Source organism: Hemitrygon akajei, unplaced genomic scaffold, assembly GCF_048418815.1.
Source record: "Hemitrygon akajei unplaced genomic scaffold, sHemAka1.3 Scf000041, whole genome shotgun sequence".
Classification (NCBI taxonomy): Eukaryota; Metazoa; Chordata; class Chondrichthyes; order Myliobatiformes; family Dasyatidae; genus Hemitrygon; species Hemitrygon akajei.
Window position 1 is genome coordinate 7,623,970 of NW_027331927.1, and position 18,408 is coordinate 7,642,377.

At 44.7% G+C, this 18,408-nt stretch overlaps 1 protein-coding gene across 1 annotated transcript in view; it reads right to left on the reverse strand.

Annotated features, from left to right (window-relative positions):
• Window positions 1-238: 238 nt before the first annotated feature.
• LOC140720323 (uncharacterized) overlaps window positions 239-18,408 on the reverse strand; it is a 56,970-nt gene continuing 38,800 nt past the window's right edge. The window contains exon 2 of the mRNA XM_073035186.1: window positions 239-2,187. Coding sequence (XP_072891287.1) covers window positions 1,024-2,187 — 1,164 coding nt within the window. The 3' untranslated portion in view covers window positions 239-1,023. The remainder of the gene's footprint in view (window positions 2,188-18,408) is intronic.

An 18,408-nucleotide genomic window follows, 5' to 3' on the forward strand; every position in this document is an offset into this window, starting at 1 on the left:
GCCCTGGTCCTTCACACCCCCTTACCTGCTTAAGATTCAGCCCAGTAGCAACAGTCAGCAATTCATTCTTTTTGGCTTTTCCTAATGCCTCAGGGGTTGGCGCTTCCAGAAATTTTTAAATGTCCACTGCTGCTGATTTCCACACACAAATAAATCAAAAGGGATTTCCCCAATCAAATCGATAATTCTTCGATCAATAGCCCCCAAATTTGTTCATATCCCAGACGCACGCCCCAAAGTTGTTACGAACCATAATGCTTTAGAAACAAGCCAGCAGCAATAGACTACACCTGGAGTCTGGTTTTGATGTTAAATCTGTCTTTATTAGAATCTACTTGTAATATTGCAACTTAAACAAGATAAACAGAAGTTAACAGTGTTAAGTTTATAAATGTGTGTAAATATAACTCCCAAACTATTGAGCTCGGGGGAAACAAGGCTTGGAGTCTGAAAGTTCAGTTCAACTACAGAATAGGCGATCAGAGAGAGAGATTTGTAATCCAGGGTAAATGGTGAGAGAACGCAAATATCTAGAATTCCACAGGTTCCACAGTGGTAAAACAAGAGAACAGTCACTGTAGATTTTATTCGTCATCGCTTCAAATCCACATACAAATTATCACCGAAAGTGACTTGTCACAAGGTGTGTTGTCTTCAAGTGAACAGCCACACCACAGCCAGGCAAGGGTTAACACATAAGTGGTCTCCACAGGATGCGCCAAATCCGATCCACTCCTATGGATCAAACAAGGTGACAACCACACATTCGATGTACGGTGAATGGATAATTAACCCACCCTTGTGGGCATAGGAAAGTTCCAAACAGTGACCCTTGGCCACTAGTTCCCTGGTTTCGATCCTTCAGTTTTTCCTCCTTCGTCTCCGTCTGACTCTGAGTGTCTGTGTCCTCGGTTAAAACTAAACAAGCAGTGAGTGATGTAAATAAGCTGCAAGTCAGACTGATTCACCTTCTTAATCTCTCTCTCTTAAAATTACAGTCCACAGCAAACGAAACCCAGGGATTCATAACAACGGCCCGTCCCCACTGTGAACTGACTGGTGTGCCAGTAGTTGTGATGACTGAGTGAATCCTATCCCACAGTGTAAGCAGGTGAACGGCTTCTCCCCAGTGTGAACTCGCTGATGATTCTGCAGATGGTGTGAATGAGTGAATCGCTTCCCACAGACTGAACAGGAGAATGGCTTCTCCCCAGTGTGAACTCGCTGATGTACCAGTAGGTTGGATGACTGAGTGAATCCCTTCCCACAGACTGAGCAGGTGAATGGCCTCTCCCCAGTGTGAACTCGCTGGTGTCTCTGTAGGTAGAATGACAGTATGAATCCCTTCCCACATTCTGAGCAGGTGAACGGCCTCTCCCCAGTGTGAACTCGCTGATGACTCTGTAGGCTGGTTGACTGAGTGAATCCCTTCCCACATTCTGAGCAGGTGAACGGCCTCTCCCCAGTGTGAACTCGCTGATGACTCTGTAGTTGGGATGACTGAGTGAATCCCTTCCCACAGACTGAGCAGGTGAATGGCTTCTCTCCAGTGTGAACTCTCTGATGTACCTTCAGTTTAGATGAGCTAGTGAATCCCTTCCCGCATGGTGAGCAGGTGAATGGCCTCTCCCCAGTGTGAACTTGCTGGTGGACCAGTAGTTTGGATGACTGAGTGAAGCCTTTCCCACAGACTGAGCAGGTGAACGGCTTCTCCCCGGTGTGAACTCGCTGATGACCCTGTAGGTGGGATGACTGTGTGAATCCCTTCCCACATTCTGAGCAGGTGAATGGCTTCTCCCCAGTGTGAACTCGCTGATGACTCAGTAGGTGGGATGAATCAGTGAATCCCTTCCCACAGACTGAGCAGGTGAACGGCCTCTCCCCAGTGTGAACTCGCTGATGACTCTGTAGGTTGGATGACTGAGTGAATCCCTTCCCACAGACTGAGCAGGTGAATGGCCTCTCCCCAGTGTGAACTCGCTGATGACTCAGTAGGTTGGATGAATGAGTGAATCCCTTCCCACAGACTGAGCAGGTGAATGGCTTTTCCCCAGTGTGAACTCGCTGATGACTCAGTAGGTTGGATGAATGAGTGAATCCCTTCCCGCAGACTGTGCAGGTGAATGGCTGCCCCCTGGTGTGAACATGTTGGTGTGCCATTAGGTCAGATGACCGAGAGAATCCCTTCCCTGAAATTCAGCAGATGACCAGCCTCTGCCCAGTGTGAACTGACTGGTGTGTCCACAGGTGGGAAGACCGACTGAATCCTTTCTCGCACACAGAACAGGTGAATGGCCTTGCCCAGTGTGAACTTGCTGATGTACCTTCAGTTGAGATGACCGAGTGAATCTATTCCCACTGTCTGAGCAGGTGAACGGCCTTTCTCCTGTGTAAAATGCCGGGCTTGCTAGTTGCTCAGATGACCGAATGAATCCCTCCCCACAGTCTGAGCAGGAAGGATGGTTGATAGGATCCCTTGTTCCACTTCTTAAATATCTAGACAGAGACAACAAAACTGGTGTGTCATGTTTGAGATTCCTGGAGACAAATTCCTTCCCTTTTTTAACCTGTAAAAGATTTACAAAATCCATCAATGGGTGTAGGACAACATTTCAGATGAGATTACTTGAGTTGCCAAGGTTTGATTTGGTATCACACTGTTACAGTGAGGTTAAACCCAAGTTGGAAGAAAAATCATCTCCTGACTGGGCAGAGTGCTGGTATTTGGAATGACCATCAATCCCCATATGCGTTTCAAGTTCCAACTCCTTAAAGTGCAGGGTTACAAGCTGCAGCTGGATGCATTTCTTGTAAGTGAGGGCATCAGGGACACTACAGGTCTCCCCATCTTCCCTCCAATACCCCCTCTAATTTGTAATAACCAGTGTGTACATAAGTCTTGCACTGTGCATTTTTTTTACCCAGTGACAAGATGTGCACAGTGAATTTTTTATAGAGAGGTATTTTTTTTCACAGCTAGGAAATTACGGTCAATAGGAACTTTGATCTCCTCTGGGTTCGATCCAGTTCATCTGCACTCTCACACAACCTATGTAGCAGGCCTGTAATGGGTATTAGAGGATTTTCTCACCAAAGATTTTGCATATTGTCCATATGTGGTTTGCTTGCGAATTTACACTTTAAAAAGTCAGATTTCCAAATATCACTCCACTTCTTCGCACTTGTAAATTCTCCAGCAACTTTTGCAACACCACAATACACACAAGTATCACCAGTTTCTGTATTCTACATAAATATTTCCCCTGAACCCTCCCCCACTCATTGACTGACAGTGGTGAACTCAGTTTCTATATTCCCCTGAAGCCTCCCCCAATTCTCCAGCACTGTTTGCATCGCCACAATACACACATCAGACAAAGACTGACAGTGGTGAACTCAGTGATGGCAATGCCACTGAATATGAAGGGAAGGGCAGTAGTCTGTCTCACTGGAGTCTGGCACATATGTAATGTGAAAGCTACTTGCTGCCCAGGGCAAAGATGTTTGATATCATCATGTACCCAGAGAGAATGGGACAAAACATGCTCTCACGGGTAGAAAAGTCCAGAACAAGAGGAGGTAGAACAAGCAACACACACAAAATGCTGGAGGAACTCAGCAGGCCAGGCAGCATCTACGGAAAAGAGTACTAATGCTGAATTTTGCCGGCATTTTGTGTGTGAGTTGTTTGGATTTCCAGCATCTTCAGATTTTCTCTTATTAGTGATTGGAGGTAGAACAAAGGTGATTTTCTCAACTGGTGATGTAAAAGATTTTGTTCGCTTTCTCCGAGTTCCTAATCCTTGCCTTTAGATAGCTGGAGCTCAGCTCTGTCTGAAAGATCCATCGGTTCCCATTCACTCATCAGCCGGAAGCTCCCCGGGGCCCGTATACAGATCGTGGGGCTGAGAGAGAGGGATGAGAGCAGGACAGCCCTGGGATTGTTGGCCACGGTGTCCGGATTTCACAGGAATTGTCCCGAAGTCAGTGTTTAATATAAAAACATGGAGAATCGCTCTTACCTGCACCCGACATTTTCAAGGCCTTCTGTGTACTGCGCGCATGCATGAAACTCAGGGACGTCCTCAGCCTGACGCCTGCGCATTTCATCAGCGCTTCAGCACCGGTGAAATTCTTAATGCGTGGCCCTATGGGTAATCACGGTGCCATTAAACATTTCTGCAAGCTTTCCTTCAACATTTCTTCAATGCCCATACCTCATTTTTTTTGTGTGTATAGAAGAAATCAGCAGCTGTTTTAACTCAGAAAGCGGCTCCCATAAACAATATACTCAATACCAACGTGTATCTAACGCCAAAGTAAAATGCAGATATAAAACACAGGAGATTCTGCAGTTGCTGGAAATACAGAGACGCACTCACACAAAAGCTGGAGGAACTCTGCAATTCAGAGAGCAACTTAGCAGAGGAGTACACAGGCTAGGCATGCTGAAGGGGCTCGGCCTAAACGTTGTCTATTTATTCCTCTCTCCACAATTGCTGCCTGAAATTAACCTCCTTTTTTCCGGTCAACCAGTTTCCAAATGTTTCTGACCTTTCTTTTATAGCCACATCCTGCTGGTCTGATTCCTCCTCCTCCTGGTAAACTCTAGAACCCATCTCTCTCTGGAGCCCCAAAGCCCTGACTCAGGCTGGCAACACTTTGGTTTCTGACTCTGCTCCATCGAAGATTCACTCGCTAGTCTGCTGTCAGGCTTTAGAGGCGCATTGTGTTACGAGACCGCGGGTTCATTTACTGTGAGTGTCGCTTTAAGTGCCTGAGTGAGGCGGGGCTGTGACGTCAGACACAAGGAGAGAGAGAGAGAGAGAGAGAGAGAGAGAGAGAGAGAGAACGTCAAAACCACAGTGAGCTCATAGTCTTATTCAGCCTGGAGAAAATCATGCAGGAAAATCATGCGGGTGTCTAAGATGATGAGAGGCATTGGTCGTATGGATAGTCAGAGGCTTTTTCCCAGGGCTGAAATGGCTAACATGAGGGGAATAGGTTTAAGCTGCTTGGAAGTATGTACAGAGGAGATGTCAGAGCTAACTTTTTAAGCAAAGAGTGTTGTGTGTGTGTGGAGTGCACCGCCAGCGACGGTGGTAGAGGCGGATACAATATGGTCTTTGAAGAGACTCTCAGATAGGTACATGGAGCTTAGGAAGATAGGTGGCTATGTGGCAGGGTAATTCTGAGCAGTTTCTAGAGTAAGTTACATGATCGGCACGGCAATGTGGGACAAAGCATCTGTAATGTGTTGTGCATTTATATGTTTCCATGAAATTCATGGGAAATCTCCTATCCGACGGAGTGGTGACTAGTTGCAACCTGTCATCTCAGGGAGAGTGAGAGGGGAACAGCAGGGGTAGATTTTGATATACTGATATGGAACAGAAACATGGGCAGGAACCAGATGGGCTGAGTGGCCTTTCTAGTGTACATTGTGAGTGTGGTAGAGACAGTAAGTACCTGAGACACGGGATTTGACACAGAACTGATTTATATATCACAGCTCCACAATATTAATCGCCTGTCTAGTTTAAGGCTAACATCAGCAGAACGGACACCTCCAATGCTCAGTGACCAGGGTTCAGTCCTGGGTGCGATGAGCAGCCGCAAGAACTGCAGAATCTGACAGTAACAGTCCCTCATGAACCTACAGCTGCCTTCAGTCACCATGATGGCTGAACTTTTAACACACAGATGATTTGAACTTCCTCCCTGATGTAGGAGCATTCAGACTGAAGATGTAGGGGAGAAGGCAAGAAAAGAGATAACAAAGTTATTTGCACCGTTACGGATAAACAGAGAGGAAGAGGTGGAAAGTTTCTTGAATGCATTTATTTTAATGCTAGGAGCATTGTAAGAAAGGTAGATGAGCTTAGAGTATGGATTGATAACTGGAAATATGATGCTGTATCTATTAGTAAAACATGGTTGCAGGAGGGGTGTGATTGGCAAATAAATATTCCAATATTTTATTGCTTCTGGTGTGATAGAATCAGAAGGGCAAGGGGGGGGGGGGGGGAGGTATTGCAATGCTTGTCCAAGAAAATATGACAGCGGTGCTTTGACAGGATAGATTACAGGGCTCATTTAGGGAGCCTGTTTGGGTGGAATTGAAGAATGCGGAAGGTATAGTAACACTTATAGGGGTGTATTATAAACAACCTAATTGGGAGCGAGGAAATTTGTAAGGAGATAGCAGATATTTGTAGTAAGCACAAGGTTGTGATTGTGGGAGATTTTAATTTTCCACACATAGAAACATAGAAAATAAGTGCAGGAGTAGGCCATTAGGCCCTTCAAGCCTGCACCACCATTCAGTATGATCATGCCTGATCATCCAACTCCGAACCCTGTGCCTGCTTTCTCTCCATACCCTTGATCCCTTTAGCCACAAGGGCCATATCTAACTCCCTCTTAAATATAGCCAAATGAACCGGCCTCAACTGTTTCCTGTGGCAGAGAATTCCACAGATTCACCACTCTGTGTGTAAAGAAGTTTTTCCTCATCTTGGTCCTAAAAGGCTTCTCCTTTGTCCTTAAACTGTGACCCCTCGCTCTGGACTCCCCCAACATCGGAAACAATCTTCCTGCATCTAGCCTGTCCAATCCCTTTAGAATTTTATACGTTTCAATCAGATCCCACCTCAGTCTTCTAAATTCCAGCGAGTATAAGCCTAGTCGATCCAGTCTTTATTCATATGAAAGTCCTGCCATTCCAGGAATCAATCTGTTGAACCTTCTTTGTACTCCCTCTATGGCAAGAATGTCTTTCCTCAGATTAGGGGACCAAAACTGCACACAGTACGCCGGCTGTGGCCTCACCTGGGCCTTGTACAACAGCAGTAGAACCTCCCTGCTCCTGTACTCAAATCCTCTTGCTACGAATGCCAACATACCATTTGCCTTTTTCACCGCCTGCTGTACCTGCATGCCCACTTTCAATGACTGGTGTACAATGACACCCAGGTCTCGTTACACCTCCCCTTTTCCTAATCGGCCATTCAGATAATAATCTGTTTTCCTGTTCTTGCAACCAAAGTGAATAACCTTACATTTATCCACATTAAATTGCATCTGCCATGAATTTGCCTACTCACCTAACCTATCCAAGTCACCCTGCATCCTCTTAGCATCCTCACAGCTAACACTGCCACACAGCTTCGTGTCATCCACAAACTTGGAGACGCTGTATTTAATTCCCTCATCTAAATCATTATTGTAAACAACTGGGGTCCCAGCACTGAGCCTTGCAGTCCCCCACTGGTGACAGCCTGCCAATCTGAAAAGGTCCCAGTTACTCCCACTCTTTGCTTCCTGTTTGCCAACCAATTCTCTATCCACATCAATACCATACCCCCAATACCGTGTGCTTGAAGAATGCACACTAATCTCCTGTGTTGGACCCTGTCAAAAGCCTTTTGAAAATCCAAATATATCACATCCATTTGTTCTCCCCTATCCATTCTACTAGTTTCATCCTCAAAAAATTCTGTAAGATTCGCCAGACATGATTTTCCTTTCACAAATCCATGCTGATGTTGTCCTATTATTTCACCTCTTTCCAAATGTGCTGTTATCACATCTTTCACAACCAACTCTAGCATTTTCCCCACCACCGATGTGAGGCTAACCGGTCTATAATTCCCCGGTTTCTCTCTCCCTCATTTTTTAAAAAAGTGAGGTCACATTAGCCACCCTCCAATACTCAGGAACTAATCCAGAATCTAAGGAGTTTTGAAAAATTATCACTAATGCATCCACTATTTCTTGGGCTACTTTCTAATGCACTCTGGGATGCAGACCATCTTGCCCTGGGGATTTATCTGCCTTTAATCCCTTCAATTTACCTACACCACTTCCCTACTAACATGTATTTCCCTCAGTTCCTCCATCTCACTAGTCCCTCGGTCCTCTACTATTTCCAGAAGATTATTTATATCCTCCTTAGTGAAGACAGAACTAAAGTAGTTATTCAAATGGTCTGCCAGATCCTTGATCCCTATGATCAATTCACCTGTTTCTAACTGTAAGGGACCTATATTTGCCTTAACCAATATTTTTCTTTTCACTTATCTATAAAAGCTTTTACAGTCAGTTTTTATGTTCCCTGCCAGCTTTCTCTCATAATCTTTTTTCCCTTTCCTAATTAATCCCATTGTCCTCCTCTGCTGGACTCTGAATTTCTCCCAGTCCTCAGGTGTGCCACTTTTTCTGGCTAATTTGTATGTTTCTTCTTTGGACTTGATACTATCCCTAGTTTCCCGTCAGCCACGGGTGCACTACCTTCCCTGGTTTATTCTTTTGCCAAACTGGGATGAACACTTGTTGTAGTTCATCCATGCAATCTTTAAATGCTTGCCATTGCATAGGAATGTTGAGGAACCAACTAGAGAGCAGGCCATTCTACATTGGGTATTGAGCAACGAGGAAGGGTTAGTTGGCAATCTTGTTGTGCGAGGCCCCTTGGGTAAGAGTGACCATAATATGGTGGAATTCTTCATTAAGATGGAGAATGACATAGTTAATTCAGAAACAAAGGTTCTGAACTTAAAGAAGGGTAACTTTGAAGGTATGAGACGTGAATTAGCTAAGATAGACTGGCAAATGATACTTAAAGGGTTGACGGTGGATATGCAATGGCAAGCATTTAAAGATCACATGGATGAACTACAACAATTGTTCATCCCAGTTTGGCAAAAGAATAAACCAGGGAAGGTAGTGCACCCGTGGCTGACAAGGGAAATTAGGGATAGTATCAAGTCCAAAGAAGAAACATATAAATTAGCCAGAAAAAGCGGCACACCGGAGGACTGGGAGAAATTCAGAGACTGGCAGAGGAGGACAAAGGGCTTAGATAGGAAAGGGAAAAAAGATTATGAGAGAAAGCTGGCAGGGAACATAAAAACTGACTGTAAAAGCTTTTACAGATATGTGAAAAGAAAAAGATTGGTCAAGACAAATGTAAGGACCTTTACAGTCAGAAACAGGTGAATTGATCATAAGGAACAAAGACATGGCAGACCAAACTGAATACCTACTTTGGTTCTGTCTTCACTAAGGAGGACATAAATAACCCTCCGGAAATAGTAAGGGACTGAGGGTCTAGTGAGATGGAGGAACTGAGGATAATACATGTTAGTAGGGAAGTGGTGTTAGGTAAATTGAAGGGATTAAAGGCAGATAAATCCCCAGGGCCAGATGGTCTGCATCCCAGAGTAGCCCAAGAAATAGTGGATGCATTAGTGATAATTTTTCAAAACTCCTTAGATTCTGGAATAGTTCCTGAGGATTGGAGGGTGGCTAATGTAACCCTGTTTTTTAAAAAAGGAGGAGAAAAACCGGGGAATTATAGACCAGTTAGTCTGTCGTCGGTGGTGGGGAAAATGCTAGAGTCGGTTATCAAAGATGTGATAACAGCACATTTGGAAAGAGGTGAAATCATCGGACAAAGTCAGCATGGAGTTGTGAACGGAAAGTCATGTCTGACGAATCTTATAGAATTTTTTGAAGATGAAACTAGTAGAGTGAATAGGGGAGAGCCAGTAGATGTGGTATATTTAGATTTTCAAAAGGCTTTTGACAAGGTCCCACACAGGAGATTAGTGTGTAAACTTAAAGCACACGGTATTGGGGGTATGGTATTGATGTGGATAGAGAATTGGTTGGCAGACAGGAAGCAAAGAGTGGGAGTAAACGGGACCTTTTCAGAATGGCAGGAAGTGACTAGTGGGGTACCACAAGGCTCATTGCTGGGACCCCAGTTGTTTACAATATATATTAATGATTTAGACGAGGGAATTAAATGCAGCATCTCCAAGTTTGCGGATGACATGAAGCTGGGCGGCGGTGTTAGCTGTGAGGAGGATGCTAAGAGGACGTAGGGTGACTTGGATAGGTTAGGTGAGTGGGCAAATTCATGGCAGATGCAATTTAATGTGGATAAATGTAAGGTTATCCATTTTGGTTGCAAGAACAGGAAAACAGATTATTATCTGAACGGTGGCCGATTAGGAAAAGGGGTGGTACATCAAGACCTGGGTGTCATTATACACCAGTCATTGAAGGGAGGCATGCAGGTACAGCAGGCGGTGAAAAAGGCAAAAGGTATGCTAGCATTCATAGCAAAAGGATTTGAGTACAGGAGCAGGGAGGTTCTACTGCAGTTGTACAAGGCCTTGGTGAGACCGCACCTAGAATATTGTGTGCAGTTTTGGTCCCCTAATCTGAGGAAAGACATTCTTGCCATAGAGGGAGTACAAAGAAGGTTCACCAGACTGATTCCTGGGATGGCAGGACTTTCATATGAAGAAAGGCTGGATCGACTAGGTTTATACTCACTGGAATTTAGAAGATTGATGGGGGATCTTATTGAAACGTATAAAATTCTAAAGGGATTGGACAGTCAAGATGCAGGAAGATTGTTTCTGATGTTGGGGGAGTCCAGAACGAGGGGTCACAGTTTAAGGATAAAGGGGAAGACTTTTAGGACCGAGATGAGGAAAAACTTCTTCACACAGAGAGTGGAGAATCCGTGGAATTCTCTGCCACCGGAAACAGTTGAGGCCGGTTCATTGGCTATATTTAAGAGGGAGTTAGATATGGCCCTTGTGGCTAAAAGGATCGGGGGTATGGAGAGAATGCAGGTACAGGGTTCTGAGTTGGATGATCAGCCATGATCATACTGAATGGCAGTGCAGGCTCGAAGGGCCGAATGGCCTACTCCTGCACCTATTTTCTATGTGTCTATGTTTCTATCCACCGTCAACCCTTTAAATATCATTTGCCAGTCTGTCTTAGCTAATTCACGTCTCATATCTTCAAAGTTGCCCTTCTTTAAGTTCAGAACATTTGGTTCTCAATTAACTATGTCACTCTCCATCTTAATGAAGAATTCCACCATATTATGGTCACTCTTACACAAGGGGCCTCGCATGACAAGATTGCTAATTAACCCTTCCTCATTGCTCAATACCCAGTCTAGAATGGCCTGCTCTCTAGTTGGTTCCTCGACATGTTGGTTCAGAAAACCATCCCTCACACATTCTAAGAAATCCTCTTCCTCAGCACCCTTACCAATTTGGTTCACCTGATCTATATGTAGATTGAAATCACCCATTATAACTGCTGTTCCATTTTTGCACACATTTCTAATTTCCTGTTTAATGCGATCCCCAACTTCACTACTACTGTTAGTGGACTGTACACAAATCCCACCAGCGTTTTATGCCCCTTAGTGTTACGCAGCTCTACCCATATCGATTGCACATCCTCCAGGCTAATGTACTTCCTTTCTATTGCGTTGATCTCTTCTCTAACCAGCAACGCTATCCCACCTCCTTTTCTTTCCTGTCTATCCCTCCTGAATATTGAATATCCCTGGATGTTGAGCTCCCATCCTTGGTCACCCTGGAGCCATGTCTCTGTGATTCCAACTATATCATATTCATTAATAACTATCTGCACATTCAATTCATCCACCTTATTACGAATGCTCCTTGCATTGACACACAAAGCCTTCAGGCTTGTTTTTACAACACACTTAGCCCTTATACAATTATGTTGAAAAGTGGCCCTTTTTGATTTTTGCCCTGGATTTGACTGCCTGCCAGTTTGACTTTTCACCTCACTACTTTTTGCTTCTACTCTCATTTTGCCCCCCTCTGTCTCTCTGCACTTGTTCCCATCCCCCTGCCACATTAGTTTAAATCCTCCTGAACAGCAGTAGCAAACGCTCCCCCTAGGACTAGCAGGAGGGACAGCCCTCAGTGATTCCTGTGTATGCACCCTGGAAGCCTCAAGAAATGATAATAATCATGAATCAGGCCCCAGATAGAAAGGAAAAACAGCACAGTTTGCTCAGTGTGTCCACAGTACTATACAAATGTTTAATGCGACTCCGCAAGATTTATTCGGTCTCTCCTGCATGATTCTCTCAGCTGATGAGGGGCGGAAATGGAAGGCAGAATTGAGATACGAAACCTATCAGGAATTACAGGTGGGAAAACATAATGAGAATGAACAGACAGACCAGATCATTCAAGCTTTGTAAAGGGCTCTCCAGCAACCTGTAAACATCACTAAAGTACCTGAATGCAAACCTAAGCCTGGGGAATCGGGACCAGACTATTGAGAGCGATTTGTGGCCTGCTACGGCACCTTCGCAGGAGACCAAGACTTTAATGATGGGAATCTGTCCCCCCAGTTCAATGCCCTACTGCTCCAATGCTTACCAACTAAGTTAGCCAACATGATTAAAACAAATAATATGGATTGGCCTGACAATGACCGAAATCAAATGCGACGAGCTTTGACATATCATTAGGACCCAACTTTCGAATCTCGATCAACCCCGAAGGGAACTAATATTAAAGGTGAATATGCTCAGCGGGAAGAAGGACGCGAGCGGGCTATATCTGAGGAACAGAAATGGGAGCAAAAACCTACCAAGGGACAGGTGGGGGCAACTACCCATTTAGAAATTGACAAGAAGATGATTCCAACCATGAGTGCCAACCCTCAGGAAGAGCCCAATGTAATATTGCAAGTTGCTGGAAATCCAGTTCCGTTTATGATTGATATGAGGGCAACCACAACCACTCTCGATCAGGAAATAGTATCGGAAAAGGGATTCCAGCTATCAGACGTTATAATCACTCTGTCAGGGTTTGAAGGCATGGAACGTACGTATTCACGTACCCAGCCACTGCAGGTGGATTTCCAGGGGAGCCAGTGTGAGGTTTCATTTACAGTCACCACCAGACAGGGGGTGTAATCTAGCATGGAGAGACTTGCTCTGTCTGTTGGAAATCGAGATTCTTTGCACAGACAATGCTGTCACCCTTGACAGGTGAACAACCGACAGCTTCCCCAGTTTCCGACCCCCAAGTGGAGGGCACTTAATTTGGACTCCACTCCTTCTGCCAGCAGCCGACCCTCATGTGACTCTGTGCTTTGACCCTACAGGGTGCGCCACAGAGGAAAGCCAATATTATGCACCCCTCAACGGACAGAAGTTCCCAGTCACGGTGATTAGACAGGTTAAAGGATGAGACGGTATTGCATTACTGGCCGAATTTCCAGATTTCCTTTGGCGACAGACAGAGGTAGTTCCCCATACCACCATTAGGGTTTGCACTGGGTTCAAGCCAAAGAGCCCAGGGTTCCTGGCATACACCCTAACGAAACAAGTCTCCAGCACCGAGGGAGACTGGCAAGACTTGGCCGTGGGTCTAGTCCAATACGGGAGGGAGTCTGAGGTAAAGACGGGATATCTGGTAAGGCAACCTTTTAATATTGACCGATCCTAAGACGCTGTACCCCATCTCTGTGCAATTTCAGGCCAAGAAGTCTGTCGCACCAACTGCCCCCTGTCTGGATCACCACAAAAGAAGGTCAGACTCTCCCATCCATTTAGCAATATCCCCTCAATCCCAAGGCAACGTTTTCTGAGGATGGAAGCTCTTTTGTGGATCCAGCAGGAAAACGATGCGATAGTGATGGACAGTGAAGTAATTGAGCAGGCCTCTTTTGAAGCAGCTGTCTCCGCCCAGAAGGCTGAGCTGTTTGCTCTGACTCATGCCTGTATCCTAGCAACAGACTAAAGTGGGAACATTTACACAGACTCCCGTTATGCATTTGGAATTGTACATGACCATGAGGCTCTCTGGGAACATGGGGATTCCTGACTTCCTCTGGCCACCCCATTAGTAATGCCACCTTTGTAAACAACTTACTCACCACTCTACAGCTACCTCGAGTTTTGTTCTTCTCAGGGGGATACCTCTGAGGAGGAGTGAAAACTGTGGTCCCAGATGGGGTGCCAAAGACCCCGACCTAGCTTTTTGGATCACCCCAGTGGGACAGATTTGTGTTCCTACAGAGTTTTTACCAATATTGGTCGATTAGATACATAATTGTACACACCTGGGAAAGGAGGGAATGGTTGGTAACCTGTACCCTGCACATCGGGTATGACTCCCTTGCCAGGTGGACATTTTTGTGTCTACAAGTTGATTTTATTGAATTGCCTAGAGTACATTGCTATAGATACTGCTTAGATATTATAGATGTGTTTAGTAGATGGGTTGAAGCTGTTCCAACTACCAATAATACTGTTATGACTGTTGTGAAGGTATTTTTACGGGAAATAATTCCCAGGTACGGCCTGCCAGAGATGCTGAGCTCTGACAATGACCCACACTTCGTGATGAAAGTAAACAAAGGCATACGTAACGAACTAGCTATCAAGCAACAATTCCACTGTGTACACCACCCACGGGCCGCTGGCACAGTGCAGAGAGCCAATGGCATTCTGAAGAGTAAACTGGCCAATCTAACAGTGGAGACTGGACTCGGTTGAAGGTCCTACCGTCACCCAGTTCCACATGAGGGTTACCCCACAGGGGAAAACAGGGTTGTCACCAGCTGAAATCATTTATGGATGGCCCATGAAAACACCCTGGGGACTAAGACCTTGTGTATCATTGCTCCCAGAAAGTCTACCAGCAAAATTGGATATTCATACGCGAAGGGAAGACATGGGGAAATATAAATGCCAACTAACCAAGATTTTCCAAGCATACATTCACAGGTATGACAGGCTTACAAGGAAGAGAACTACTCTGCACCATGGAACCTGGGATTTTTTTTCCTGATGAAGAACTGGGATTAAGGGAATTTCGGACCTCGGAGGAGAGGACCATATCATGTGTTACCGACCACTCCCACGGCTGTGAAACTGAAGGGGCAATCTCAGTGGATACATCATTAGGCGCCAAACATGTTACTGAAGGAACTGAGTAGAAGGTCTCTCTCGGACTAATGGAAAATGTATTGGTTGTTAGTGGTGTTCATGTTTATGCCTTTGAGAGGGCTCGCCCCAGCATCCGGGGGCCCCCATGTTAACACATTTCCATCTTTCTGTCATACCTATGCCAAACAGGTAGAACTAGGGTCCTGCTGGGTTTGTGCTGAAATTCCACAGCATTGTAAAACTATGGTTCCAATGTCAGTAATCCTGCTCAACCAGAGTGAGGAACTCTCAGCCTGGGCTTTCTCAAATAACATACGGGGAAGTGAGATGAGGATCTGTGGTCCAGACAGAGATGACTGTGGCTGTCAGTGTTTTGAGGGATGGTGTCTCAGGCCCCCATCAAACGGAACTTCCTGTACTGGGAAACATGCATCCTAGCCAGAACCGCAGGTGCCCAGCAGCCGAGAGGAACAACTGAGACTGATTAATTTTGGATGATTACTTTTCTCTCCTATGGAGTAGCCAGGAATTCACGAGAGATCATCAATTTGGCTACAAGCACTTGAGGAGCTGGCCACAATACTGCAGGGGCCCTGACAGAAACACAGGCCCAAGTAACAGAAATATCCACTGAAATGATTGCAATCTGGCAAACAGTCATACAGAATCGTACAGCTTTAGAGTTTATCCCAGCTGAGAAAGAGGGAACCTGTGCTGTTATTGACACAGAATGCTGCACCTATATCCCTGATGAATCTACTAACATTACACCCCTCTCCAAGCACACTGCAAAGGAGATTGACAGCATCAAGAAAGTAGGGCAGGATTTACACGGGTTCACCGAAGGGTCGAAATGGTGATCTTTGAAGGCCTGTTTGGTAATATGTGGGGCATGATACTGCATTATGTCCTGATAGTTGTACATATCTTTGTTACAATTACTGTTGTACCCAGTCTTTACCCACTGATAAGTCAATGCTGTCATCAGTTGCTATCTCTGTAAAAAGTTACTGCGTTGTTGATAATGTAATGATCAAAAGGAGGGAAGGATAAAGTCTGTAAAATGGTTAACACTTCGTTAAACAATAGCAGCCTGTTTTTCTGAAAGAAACTGCTGATGATCAACCGATGTGCTGAGCCATGTTTCTTCTTGCGGGTAGCTAGCTAGGGTTTCAAGATGCCTATCTCGTTGCGCATTCACATGTAGAGATAGGACAGCTTCAGTCTGTTCTGTGTGTGTAAACCATTATGACTATTTTGTACTTTGTCTTTAGGGGCTCCAGCCTGTCATGTAGTAAATATCTTTGGCTCCAGCCTGTCTTGTGTGGGGGTATCTGGATGGATATATCTGTGGTGCAAGGGGAATTGTTAGTCAGTTAGTGGATTGGGTGGGAACAGTCACAGACTGTTCCTGTTTGAGCGACTAACTAAATAAGCCCCGGGTGCTTGGAATAAAGAGTTTGTACTGTACGGTCTCTGAGTGACTTTATCCGAATTTGACTTCCACAGAATGGGAGTGGTTTTAAAGGGCTGGGCTGCTGGAAGCTCATTACCAGACCTGGAGTGATTGCAACTGTGTCTGACAGAGGCATAACTGGTTGTTCTAGGCACATTCAGTCTCACTGCAACTATATCCCACCTTCCCTTATACAGGTATGTAATGTCTAAAGGACCAATGTTTGAGTAAATGAGACTCACCAAACTTTCTCCTGACTGAATCAATGGAATCTCCGAGTCTCTTGAGGCAGAGCTGTTCTCTCCAGTTAATGCTCTCAGTCCTCAGGCTGGTTCACTTGTTGCTGTTCCCTCGTCTTCAGCCGTGGTTTGCTTCTAGTTGGGGTTTTTCTTCCAATAAACCTCTAACTTTAACCAGAGAGACAATGAAGCACAATAACAATAAAAAGGAGAACCAAACATTTCTAGTTAATGTTACTACGAACAAAACGTTAAAGGCTGATATAATGATCTCAGTAAACATTTTTTTATTGTCACTCACACATCAGAAAACAATATGGGATAAGGAGGAGCCATCATTCAGTCAGGAACAGAATTAGGTGATTCGATCCATCTGGTCTGCCCCACCATTTAACCACAGCTGATTTTCATTCCAACACCATATTCTTGCCTTCCTCCTGTAACCCTGAGCTACTCAGCAATCAGGAATATGTTAATCTCTGTCATAAATATACCCAAATGGCAACTTCAACCAACCTCTGTGGCAACAAATTCCACAGATCAGACATCTTCTGGCCAAATTTTTTTCTCCACTCAGTTTTAAAGGGAAGCTCCTTTATTCTGAGACTGTGCTGTCAGATCACAGTCTAATGGAAACATCCTCTCCATGTCCACTGCATCCAGGCTTTTCAGCATTTGGTAGGTTTACTTAACCAAACATCCCCCACCACCCCCACCGTCCCTCTGAACTCCATTGAGCACAGGTCCAAAACAATCAAATGCTCCTCATACATAACACCGAACATTCCTGAGATTATTCTTGTAAACCTTGTTCACAACAACTGTACTGAACACATTTCTAGGAATAACAAACTAATTGGCACCAGGGTAATTTTCAGGGAAAAGTTGTGGTTACTTTATTGTTCAACTATCACAGAGTGAGCCATTTCCACTTCCACATTAAAACCGGTACATTTCAGGAAACATAAACCAATCCAGAGTGAATGTAATAAAAAGAAATTGGAATTACCAAACTGCTCAGCATGTAAGGAACAGCTGTGGGGAGAGGAACAATCTGTACAATTCTGGTTAATAACATTTTGTCAGGATGACTTCAAACATTTTCAGTTTTTAGTGCAGATCTCCAGCAACTTGAGATTCTGCCCGATTTCCACCACTTTATCCAGATTTGACTTCCACAAAATGCAAGTGATTTTAAAGGGCTGGGCTGCTGGAAGCACATTACCAGACCTGGAGTGCTTGCAACTGTGCCTGACAGAGGCATAAATGGTTCTTCTGGGCACATTCAGTCTCACCAACTATTTCCCACCTTCTATTGTACAGGTATGTAATGTATAAAGGACCAGTGTTTGAGTAAATGAGACACACCAAACTTCCTCCTCACTGACTCACTGGGAACTCCAAGTCAGCTGATTCAGAGTTCTTCTCTCCAGTTTATGCTCTCAGTCCTCAGGCCAGTTCACTTCTTGCTGTTCCCACATCTTAAGTCATGGTTTGCTTCCAGTTGGGGTTTTTCTTCCAATAAACCTCTCACCACAGGTCTAACATTAACCAGAGAGATAATGAAGCACATTAACAATGAAAAGGAGAACTAAACATTTCTGCTTAATGTTACTAAGAACAAAACTCACTGAAATTTAAACGTTGAAGCCAAATATAATAATCTCAGTGAACAATCTTTTATTGTCCCTCACACATCACAAAACAATATGGGATAAGAAGGAGCCATCATTCTGTCATGGTAATACATAAGACACAGGAACAGGATTTGGTGATTTGATCCATCTGGGCTATAAACGTGCAGGAGCAATGTGTGGTTAAGTGCCATGCTCAAGGCTACAACACACTGCCTGGCCTGAGGCTCAAACTCATGACCTTCAGATTGCTTAACCACTCGGCCATGTGCACATCACAGAAACCATTCAGCCCCTAGACTTCCCAGTCCCTCGGTA